Consider the following 12,110-nt stretch of genomic DNA (forward strand, 5'->3'; position numbering starts at 1 on the left):
ACTGCAACTCAAGGTTGCTCTGCCAATGGCATGGTGTAGAGAGTAAAAATATAGGTAAATATAATGACCATCAGTTGACACCAACTACGAGCAAAAGCATTAGAAAAAGGCTTGTTGTTGTTATGGTCTTCAGTCCAGAGACTGGTTTGATGCAGCTCTCCATGCTACTCTATCCTGTGCAAGCTTCTTCATCTCCCAGTACCTACTGCAACCTACATCCTTCTGAATCTGCTTAGTGTATTCATCTCTTGGTCTCCCCCTACGATTTTTACCCTCCACGCTGCCCTCCAATACTAAATTGGTGATCCCTTGATGCCTCAGAACATGTCCTACCAACCGATCCCTTCTTCTGGTCAAGTTGTGCCACAAACTTCTCTTCTCCCCAATCCTATTCAATACTTCCTCATTAGTTATGTCATCTTCCCATCTAATCTTCAGCATTCTTCTGTAGCACCACATTTCGAAAGCTTCTATTCTCTTCTTGTCCAAACTATTTACCGTCCATGTTTCACTTCCATACATGGCTACACTCCATACAAATACTTTCAGAAATGACTTCCTGACACTTAAATCTATACTCGATGTTAACAAATTTCTCTTCTTCAGAAACGCTTTCCTTGCCATTGCCAGTCTACATTTTATATCCTCTCTACTTCGACCATCATCAGTTATTTTGCTCCCCAAATAGCAAAACTCCTTTACTACTTTAAGTGTCTCATTTCCTAATCTAATACCCTCAACATCACCCGACTTAATTTGACTACATTCCATTATCCTCGTTTTGCTTTTGTTGATGTTCATCTTATATCCTCCCTTCAAGACACCATCCATTCCATTCAACTGCTCTTCCAAGTCCTTTGCTGTCTCTGACAGAATTACAATGTCATCGGCGAACCTCAACGTTTTTATTTCTTCTCCATGGATTTTAATACCTACTCCGAATTTTTCTTTTGTTTCCTTTACTGCTTGCTCAATATACAGATTGAATAACATCGGGGAGAGGGTACAACCCTGTCTTACTCCCTTCTTAACCACTGCTTCCCTTTCATGTCCCTCGACTCTTATAACTGCCATCTGGTTTCTGTACAAATTGTAAATAGCCTTTCGCTCCATGTATTTTACCCCTGCCACCTTTAGAATTTGAAAGAGAGTATTCCAGTCAACATTGTCAAAAGCTTTCTCTAAGTCTACAAATGCTAGAAACGTAGGTTTGCCTTTCCTTAATCTTTCTTCTAAGATAAGTCGTATGGTCAGTATTGCCTCACGTGTTCCAACATTTCTACGGAATCCAAACTGATCTTCCCCGAGGTCAGCTTCTACCAGTTTTTCCATTCGTCTGTAAAGAATTCGTGTTAGTATTTTGCAGCTGTGGCTTATTAAACTGATTGTTCGGTAATTTTCACATCTGTCAGCACCTGCTTTCTTTGGGATTGGAATTATTATATTCTTCTTGAAGTCTGAGGGTATTTCGCCTGTTTCGTACATCTTGCTCACCAGATGGTAGAGTTTTGTCAGGACTGGCTCTCCCAAGGCCGTCAGTAGTTCCAATGGAATGTTGTCTACTCCGGGGGCCTTGTTTCGACTCAGGTCTTTCAGTGCTCTGTCAAACTCTTCACGCAGTATCATATCTCCCATTTTGTCTTCATCTACATCCTCTTCCATTTCCATAATATTGTCCTCAAGTTCATCGCCCTTGTATAGACCCTCTGTATACTCCTTCCACCTTTCTGCTTTCCCTTCTTTGCTTAGAACTGGGTTTCCATCTGAGCTCTTGATGTTCATACAAGTGTTTCTCTTATCTCCAAAGGTCTCTTTAATTTTCCTGTAGGCTGTATCTATCTTACCCCTAGTGAGATAAGCCTCTACATCCTTACATTTGTCCTCTAGCCATCCCTGCTTAGCCATTTTGCACTTCCTGTCGATCTCATTTTTGAGACGTTTGTATTCCTTTTTGCCTGCTTCATTTACTGCATTTTTATATTTTCTCATTTCATCAATTAAATTCAATATTTCTTCTGTTACCCAAGGATTTCTACTAGCCCTCATCTTTTTACCTACTTGATCCTCTGCTGCCTTCACTACTTCATCCCTCAAAGCTACCCATTCTTCTTCTACTGTATTTCTTTCCCCCATTCCTGCCAATTGCTCCCTTATGCTCTCCCTGAAACTCTGTACAACCTCTGGTTCTTTCAGTTTATCCAGGTCCCATCTCCTTAAATTCCCACCTTTTTGCAGTTTCTTCAGTTGCATAAGCCAAAATATTACATGAAAATAATGGGGCTCTAGCTTCTCCCAAAATGAAAACTAATGAGCCAGTTGCTGATGTCAATGATCATTCACAGTTTGAGAACATTCACTGTAGCCTGCTATCTCAGGTACTCAATGTCAAAAGAAGAATGAGGTGGTGCAGTGTGAGGTTACATGAAGAGAATCTAGATGTAAGATGTAAACTGTTGTCCAGAGAAAAAGAGTTACGAGCAAAGAAGGGAAGCAGAAATTTTGAAAAGAAATACAATGTGGTCCCAAAAGTCATGTAATGATCACTCTGTTGATTGTTCACTAGAGTCACAGATGTTGACACAACAGCATTAAATGCAGTACTATGCATAACATACTTATCACTCCAAACCCAGCTGTTTTGCAATGTGTCCACAGCATTGCACCAGTAACAAAAGTAATTTTTGAAGACATGCTTCAGGTGGAAATTATCCATCATTCTGATAGTCCAGGGTCATCACTTTGCACTTGGTCCATGGTAAGAATGAGTCATGGCACCCTTGTGGTGATTAAGGCATGCTGAAGGTCAGACAAGTACTCTAAACCTAATATTCATTACTTCACATGTCTATTGGCAGGCACAGACTTTTTCAGTGTATTAGATTGCCAGAGGACTTAAAACCAAATTCTAGTGGTACCTTACGAATTCCAAAGGCAGCAGTGATTACACCCTTTGAACTATTTTGGATACCAGTTGGTTTTAAAAATGCTGCCTAAACTTTCCAACACTTCGTTGGCAAAGTATTGAAGGCACCATGATTTTGCTTTGCTTATTTGAACAACGTTCTTGTATTCTCACCTAATGTTCAACCTGATAATGATACATTCAAACAGTGCATAAGCGTATCAGAGACTATACAACCATGGCAATAATGGTAAGTAGAATTTTTCATTTGAAAGCATATAAAGTAAAGACTGTGTCAATGAGTGACATTCCAGATGTTTCCAGGTACCACATAACACTGGGCTATGTAATTTGTGTGTGTTTATATGTTTATTTATTTGTTAGGTCTGAAGAATTACATGATACTGAAAGTAAAGCAATAAGACACAAAAGAATTACAGACGTTGTCTGTGAGAAGGCATTGAGTGAAGCCAATGTGTAAGGCTGAAAATTTGTGCTGAACTGGGATACAAACCCAGGTCTCCTTTTTACCAGGCCGATGCTCTGACCAGTAAGCCATCTGGACACAGAGCACATTGCAATTGCATGGGCTACCCTAGCACCCCAGCCCTCCCCCCCATCAGACCCAAATTCTCGATTTATCCACACACCACTAATGTAGTGCCCCTTGCTGATTATCCTGACTACCAATACCTGTAAGAGTTTAAGCCTGAGGTGCATCTGCACTAAATAGATCGTTGGCTATCTTGCCTTAAATATAGTTAAGCAATATATTCCAAATCCTGTATATGTAACTGTCTACTGCTCCAACTTTCAACTCGAACATGAGTTTTATCTTTACTCCATCTATTTTTGTACACCACCCTGTAATTTCCTGTATCATATTTGTGTGACAGAATATTTAAGTTATGAATTCTTACACAACATTGTTGCTTAATATGATTTAAAATGTTGAACTTGTTTGTACATTTACCAAATGAATGTTATTTATTTTATGTAATTTTTTAAAAATAGACAGTATTTTATGTTGGTACTCAAATCTATGCCAAAAACCAGTTCTTCTGCTACTACTTCTTTCTGATTAGTGAAATGAATATAAGCTAGCAGTAATATTTCATTGCCTCATTTACATTACAAATTGTATGTTCCTTAACATGTCCAAAACCATTTCTCCAACATCAAAGGCCTTGAAATGAAATGAGCGTATGGCATTGTTGGCCGGAAGGCCCCTAACCAGGGAAGTTTGGCTGCCAAGTGCAAGGCTTATTTCAGTTGACGCCACATTGGGTGACTTTTGTGCCAGTGATGAGGATGAAATGATGATGAGGACAACAGAACACCCAGTCCCTGAGCGGAGAAAATCTCCGACCTGGCCGGGAATCAAACCTGGTCCCGCTTGCATGGGAGGTGAGCACGCTCCCACCCAGCTAAGCAGGCAGATATCAAAGGCCATATTTTCAATTCTTTTGGAAACTGTATCTTTTCTGAAAGGAAACTCCAGCTGGGAATGTCAACAATGTAGGAAAAGACGGAGTGCTACTTACTGTAAAGAAGATATGTCAAGTTGCAGACAGGCACAATAAAAGACACTCATATATAGCTTTCAGCAACAACCTTCATCAGTAAGACACGCACACACACACACACACACACACACACACACACACACACACACACATGCACATGCCATTCACACACACACACAAGCAAACACACCTCAGGCTGGCCTGAGATGCTGGAATTGGCAGTCGTGTGTGTGTTTTACTGATGTAGGCTGTGGCTGAAAGCTATATGTGAGGTGTCTTTTAATTGTGCCTGTCTGCAATTTGATGTTTCTCCTTTAAGGCAAGTAGCAAGCAATCTGTCTTTTCCTACACTGTTAATATCTTTACTGAATGGAATTGTTTTTACCATGGCACAATAATCAGTCTCCATTGAAGTAGACTATTGACAATATTTTTGATGCTTGTAGATCCTCATGCTCTAAGAGTTTTCTGATACCAGAACTGGCTGAATTTGTAACTTTTATTTGTGTTACTGCCATTTTCAAATGCCTGGAATTACATGACAGAATAACATTTACTGATTGAATGCGTACAAGATTAGCCAACAATGGTTTGAATGTACAGAGTTATTTGAACTGAAGCAACTTCTGTCAACACATAGATTTATGTAAATTACACTGTGTCAATGAATAAATCAATCAATAAACAGACACTTGTTAAATAATAATTGCCATAGAGTAACATATTTGTGAGCATGATGAATCACATGCTTACCTACAACCATTTTGAGAAACCATGTCAATCAAATAACAAAAAAGCCTTTTCATCAGACAGTTGTTACAGCAACATAAAACAACATTTATACATTCACCTGTTCTACCCCGCAGACAAAATTCAACAGAGTTTCATTGCCATACATCAGTCAAAGAGTGAATTTACATGAGTGACACACACTGACTACCACCATCATAGCTTCACCAATGATACGAGTCACAACTTCTTTTAGAAGATAAATATGGCTAACTTGAGGCATGAAATTATGTCAGAATGGAAGTTTCAAATAATGTTACAGTATTCATTCAGTAATAAAATTACTGTGTGCTAATATAAACAAAATTAAAAGCGTTACAATATCCTTAACTGTGGGTTATACAAGGGTTTCTTGTATAGACTATGACTTCACACATAATACTATTAATAAACAGACACTACAGGCAGCAAGGAAATTCATGTATGATATACAAACATAGTATCAAAATATATTGAAAACAAGTATAATTGTTTCATCTGCCATGTCTTATTATATTAACTTTATAAAATTAAATTTGTGCATTTTTTTGTCAGGTGATAGTTGAAAGAACCACCAACAACAAAACTCAGGATGCTGCTAACCTAATTTCCTAATTTCTATGATGTAAAATGCCCATAACAAGTGACAATGGCCATTTTACTACCACTGCTATAGAGTATGCATTGATGGGCCACCACAGACACAAACTTGTCACTACTAAACATCACTGCGTTTTAAGTTTTGTACTTACTTACTCATCCGTGGTTTAGGCCTTAGTGACCATATGCCTGCTCCACACTCTTCCTCCATCATTCCCGATTGCGAGCCTCCTGCCACCACTCACCTGCTCCTAGTCCCATGTCCTCGGTGTCCTTGTCAATATTGTCCTTCCATCTTCTCCACAGTCACCCCTGGTACCTCCTTCCAGCTACAGCTCCCAGAAACACATCAAGGGGTATCCTCCCTCCATTCATCCTTGCTACATGTCCAGCCAAGGTCAACCTTCTTCTTCTTATTCTTTTTATAATGTCAGGCTGTGTGTAAACAGGATAAAGTATGATGGTGGTAGTCAGTGTGTGTCACTCATGTAAATTCACTCTTTGACTGACATATGGCAATGAAACTCTGTTAAATTTTGTCTGAGGGGTAGAACAGGTGAATGTATAAATGTTGTTTTATGTTGCTGTAACAACTGTCTGATGAAAAGGCTTTTTGGTTATTTGATTGACATGGTTTCTCAAAATGGTTGTAGGTAAGCATGTGATTCATCATGTTCACAAATATGTTACTCTATGGCAATTATTATTTAACAATTGTCTGTTTATTGATTGATTTATTCATTGACACAGTGTAATTTACATAAATCTATGTGTTGACAGAAATTGCTTCAGTTCAAATAATTCTGCACATTCAAACCATTGTTGGCTAATCTCCATTCCCCTGTTTGTGAATCAATCAAAGGGCCATATATTTTTGGAAGATTTTTCATTTGAAAAAAAGTAGCTTCTCCTCATCTGTTCTCCTAAAGGAGATGCTTTCACAACCATGCATAACCATTGGCATAATCATGCTTTGGCACAGCCTGATCTTAAAATTTCTTGACAGGGATCTTTTCTTCAGCACATCCTGAAGGATAAAGTATGTTCTGTTGCCTCTGACAATACTTGCATTTATTTCAATTTCACCGTGGTTCTGATCACCGCTGAGACTACCAAGGTATTTGAAAGTATTTGACCTTTTGAATTGGATACTGTCCACTGTGAGCGGGTCCCCATCTCTTGCTGACTTGCTCGGGACCACACATTCTGTCTTATCTTCACTGACTTGCAGGCCTGCTCTATTGGCAATCTTGCAGTACGAGCCTGCCATTCTTCTGAGCTCTTCTTTACTTCCGCTGACTAGGATTATATCATCCGTGTATGCCAGTTGAGTCATTGATATGTTGTCTAGGGGTATTCCAATGGAGTCAATTTTCATAAATTCCCAGTCTATTTTTTCTAGCACAAGGTCGAATAATATAGGGGAGAGGGCATCTCCCTGTCTGAGGTCGGTACGAACTTCGAACTGTTCTGATAGACTGGTACTTGTCAGCACTTTACAGAGTGTTTGTTCTAGGCACATCGCCACCAAGTGGATTATTTTGGATGGAAACTGAAATTCCTTTAGTACTCTGATTATAGTACCCCTGTGTATGCTGTCATAGGATTTTTTGAAGTCAATGAAGAGCATGTGCATGTCTGTATTATATTCCCAGCATTTCTCTGTTGTTTGACATAGGGTAAATAGGTGTTTCACTGTTGATCTGTTGCATCTAAACCCACATTGGTAGTCTCCTACAGCTTCTTCATCATGTGGTACTATCCTATTCAGGAGGCATAGAGATAGTGCTTTATAGCTGACATGTAGCAGGGATATTCCCCTATAAGTGTCACATACCAGGTGGTTATTATTTTTCAGTAATGGACAGATGATGGCCATTTTCTAATGTTTAGAGAGACTTTCTGGCTCCCAGACCTTCCGTATGAGGCTTGTCATGGTTCTTACAAGGTCAGGTCCTCCATTTTTATGAGCTCTGCATTAATTTGGTCTTCCCTGGCCTCTTTATTGTTTTTTAATTTTTTGAGTATTTATGTAATTTCATATTCAGTGGGAGTAGTCACTTCTGTGTCCACAGTTTGTGGGGACTCAAAAGGAAGAAGTTCTGTGGGGTCTTCACAATTTAGGAGCTGGGAGAAATATTCTGCCCATATTTTCCATTCACTAGCATTCTTCCTTATTCATCTTTAATCAACTGTTCTTTCTTTACATAATTTTTTGTACATTTCTTCATGTTGTGATACATTTGTCTAGTCCTGTGGTAAGTGAGATCCTCCTCCTCTGCCTCATTAAGTATGTCACTGTAATATTTCCTTTCTTCTTGTCCAAGAACTGTTGATGTTTCTTTCCTTATTCGAGTAAAGTTCTCTTTTAGCTGTATATTGTTCATGTTTTCTAACCACTCCTTTCTAACTCTCCTTTATTCCTCAATTTTTCTTTCACATATCTGGTTGAACCATACTTGGTTAGGTTTTTTCCATTTTCCCAAAACTTTTGCGGCTGATTCATTCAGGGTGGTTTTGATTTTTGTCCAGTCTTCATTTACATTATTGTGACCGAGACTCCATTTGCTCCACATTTGTTATCTTCCCATCTAGTTCTGTCACAAACTGCTCCTTTCTTTCTGATTCCTTTGACATATTTACATTATAGATTACCCTTTTGATTATTGTCTTTGTAACTTTCTTAAGTTTTACTGTCATTTTAGCTGTTACTAGGAAATGATCATTCTCTTAGTCTGCTCCTCTGTGTGACCTGGCGTTCTTGATGCAATTTGCAAAATGTTTTCGGATACATACATGATCTATCTGGTTTGCAGTTTGGCTATCAGGTAATATCGATGTCCCCATATGAATCTTTTTATGGGGGAACATGGTACTAGATATGCATAATTTGAGATCTGTAGCGAATGTAATCAAATGGTTACCACTGTCATAACTTTTTTTTATGTAAACTGGCATTTCCATTGACAGGCCTGTAAGTTGTCTCTCTTCCTGCCTTAGCATTGAAATCCTCAAGTATTATTTTGATACTATGGTTTGGCAGTGAGTCATATATTTAGAATTCTTCTTTCATGAGTTCATCTCTGTCTTCATAAGGAGCATGTGCATTAAGAAACGTCACATCTGTGCTTTGTCCACCAATTGTTATGTATGAAATTCTGTTAATTATGTATTTGAATTCTTTTACCAAGTTTTGCACTGTGCTACTAACATAAAAGCCTGTTCCAAATTCTCGGTGGTTACCACAATCTCCATGTAGAATACTTCTTGTACTTGTTCTTACATACCCTGTTCCTGGCCATCTGATTTCCTGCAGTGCTACAATTTGTAGTGTGTATTTTTCTAGTTGGCTGACTAGAATTTGCGTGCTTCCCAGCCTGAACAAACTTCTTACATTCCATTTTCTAAATATTAAGTCTGGTTTTCGTTTCCGAGTTCTGTTCCAATTAAGACAGTCCTGTTACTGAGGCACATGTAGAGTATCCTGACCAGATCTTGTTTTCCATGAGAGTGGAGGTAGCCCTCTGCACAACCCCCAACCTGAAGAACCAGAGACCTTGTATTTGGGGGTCTATCCCTAGGAACATTGCCTTCTCTATGGCTCAGTGACTTGTCCTAGCCACGCTAGTTTTGGTCCACCCTAGGTATTTTATTTCCCTGGTACCCGTCATATCCGGTGAGTGTTCCCCTATCTGCCACCTGGGTAAGTGCCCAATGGGGGACTAGTAACCCCACACAGGTTTAAGTTTTATAGTAATAATAAAATTACTACTGTGTAAACAACCTTTTTTTATTGCAGGAAAATCCTCAGCTGGCTATTACCATGGTGCCAGAAATCAGTAGCAATCCGTGAGACAACAAAAGCATGTGTCATTAAAGTATTGCACCAATTTAGATTAGCATTCTGTGAGCTGGGACAACTTATGGTAAAGGAAAGCAGGTTACCAGATGCAGAACTGGTATTTTACATGACATTCTATGAATTAGGATATCTTTTAAATACAAGAGATCCAGTAATAGTCAATAAGTAAGTTATTTTCATTTTTGTCATTCTGAAATTAGGAAATAGTCATATTAAATGTATAACTGCCATCAAGCAAATATTTTATGTTCCTGTGGTTTTTAGTCAAATAACATCTTCTATGGTGATACTTACAATTATTCAATTACTCATACCTGTAATCAACAGGCTTATTATTGATAAACTTGAGGATAACATTGTCAAAAAATTGTAAGCTCAGCACAAATTAGTAATTACCATACTAAATTCATATATAAATTTTATTTGTGGTATTTCTCAGCTCATATATCATCTTTCAACACCTATTTTTAAATAAAGTTCCTGTGTGTATTACCTCCTCTGAATTACCAACTACTTGTTTAAAGCAAAATTTCTTAACTTTCGACACGTATTACATGAACATATTTGAACAATATTCTCCCATAAAAGTAATTTTAAATGCTATCCTACATGCATGTTTATTTTTGTGAAAACAGAGTTTTAAAAACTCATTGCTGCTTCATGAAAATCTAATGTAGTTTTAAGATAATGCCAGTGGATCTTATGTATTGTGCATTTTTGACAAGGGTCACAAAAACACATGCGACATGTGAATTTTGTGATGTAGAAGAACTCAGAATACTTGATTTTACCACATCATATTTATTTTGAGGTAGAGTCAGAAACTTCCATAATGATGTTCATTTCTAAACTTCCCAATAACTGCTTTAAAGTTTCACTGAGAGAACTGGTTCTCTGTTAATAAATTATCATTAGTTTCTCTTCAATGCAGTACATTATAACAATGTCACATACAAACAAATAGTAATAATGGTAATGTAATTGTTATGTATAAAAGAAAATTATAAAAAATATCATGAAAAGGATGTTCACTTGCCACTTGATATGTTGTGTACATTTTTCTTAGTCACATCTACTAACTTAATTTTACATCCACTCATCATGTGTTATGTAATATCAAGTAAATGAAAAGTACTATTTCCTATTCATAATTCCTTTCAGAGTGAGCCTTTTTGAGTTTCATTTACATTTGTATTTATCCACAGGGCTGTTATGAGAAAACGTCACTTTCCTAAATGGTCGAAGTTGAGGTTTCCAGAAATTATTTCAGGACTGCCAGTGCCAGTTAATGAGGTAAGATTAAAAAAAATAGATTATATGTGCTGTCTTATTTAGCTTAAGGAAATTCAAAACTGTGTTTTACATATATTTCAAGAATGAAATGTGAAAAATATACAATAATATAAAAATTGATGTAGGCTGGTAATAGATGGCATTGGAAAGTCAGAAAAATACAATTAAATGCATGTATTCTGACTGTGGAAGAACTGTGTGAGGCGAGTATGCTTGTAGGATAAGGAAACTGCAGTGCAGACATGGAGTCATCTGTGACATCTTAAATCAATGCAAGGATAGTGATTTCACAAATAAAGACAAACCTGTTTTTTGTTCCTCTTGATGACATTCCCCTCTCTTAAGGTTGATTCATGGAAATGGCATATTCTTGTTGTAAATTTCACATTTATTTCTGTGACCAGATGCCCTTTGCCATTCCAATTTAAACCAACAGGAGGAAAATTGTGTAAAGAGTTTATGTACAGGGTGCCGCAAAAGGAATGGTCAATATTCAGGGATATGACAGGAATGCTCATTTGAAGCAAAAATCTTCATATGGACGTATACCCTATTTGAAATGGTCTCCAAGATAGAAAATATTTAATGCACATTTGTTTTCTGGCTGTGCACATGTCTGTATCACCCACCTAACCTCTTTGATGGTTTATTCTAGCCCAACCTACCTTGCTGCTTTCAACCTCATTGCTCAGATTGCCTTGCTGCCATTAAACTATCCCACTGGATGCACAATTGTACATGGAGTATTGTGAGTGAAGTATTGTGACAGGTTGAGAATGTATCAGAGAGAAGTAATGATTAACTATGTTTTTATACAAACTAGCTAAAATACCATATGTCTATACTAATGAAGAATCTGCAGATATGGCCTCTACAATGGTAGTCCTCCTGCTGCTGTCAAAGAATACCCTTGGCAATTTATGACATATTCATTCTTTATTGTAGAGTGTTTACCAGAGTTTCCAGTACACTGAATGAAACAGGAATTTATCCAAGTTCCCAATTTTTTCTGAACTCATAGTTCAAAAACATGTGCATGAACACCAAGACATTGATGAATTGGTGCAGTGTGGTCCTACTACCAACACACAATGACTTTCTACAAGTATCAGCATCCCACAAACACGTATGTGGTTAAAATTACCTGCAGAAAATTTGT

At 37.7% G+C, this 12,110-nt stretch overlaps 1 protein-coding gene across 1 annotated transcript in view; it reads left to right on the plus strand.

The window, feature by feature from the left end:
- The window catches only part of LOC126191082 (putative phosphoenolpyruvate synthase), a 358,083-nt gene that overhangs the window by 289,192 nt on the left and 56,781 nt on the right, over positions 1-12,110 (plus strand). The window contains exons 24-25 of the mRNA XM_049931802.1: positions 9,596-9,823; positions 10,864-10,951. Coding sequence (XP_049787759.1) covers positions 9,596-9,823; positions 10,864-10,951 — 316 coding nt within the window. The remainder of the gene's footprint in view (positions 1-9,595; positions 9,824-10,863; positions 10,952-12,110) is intronic.

The sequence above is a fragment of the Schistocerca cancellata genome, chromosome 6 (genome assembly GCF_023864275.1).
Source record: "Schistocerca cancellata isolate TAMUIC-IGC-003103 chromosome 6, iqSchCanc2.1, whole genome shotgun sequence".
In the NCBI taxonomy this organism is placed as follows: domain Eukaryota; kingdom Metazoa; phylum Arthropoda; class Insecta; order Orthoptera; family Acrididae; genus Schistocerca; species Schistocerca cancellata.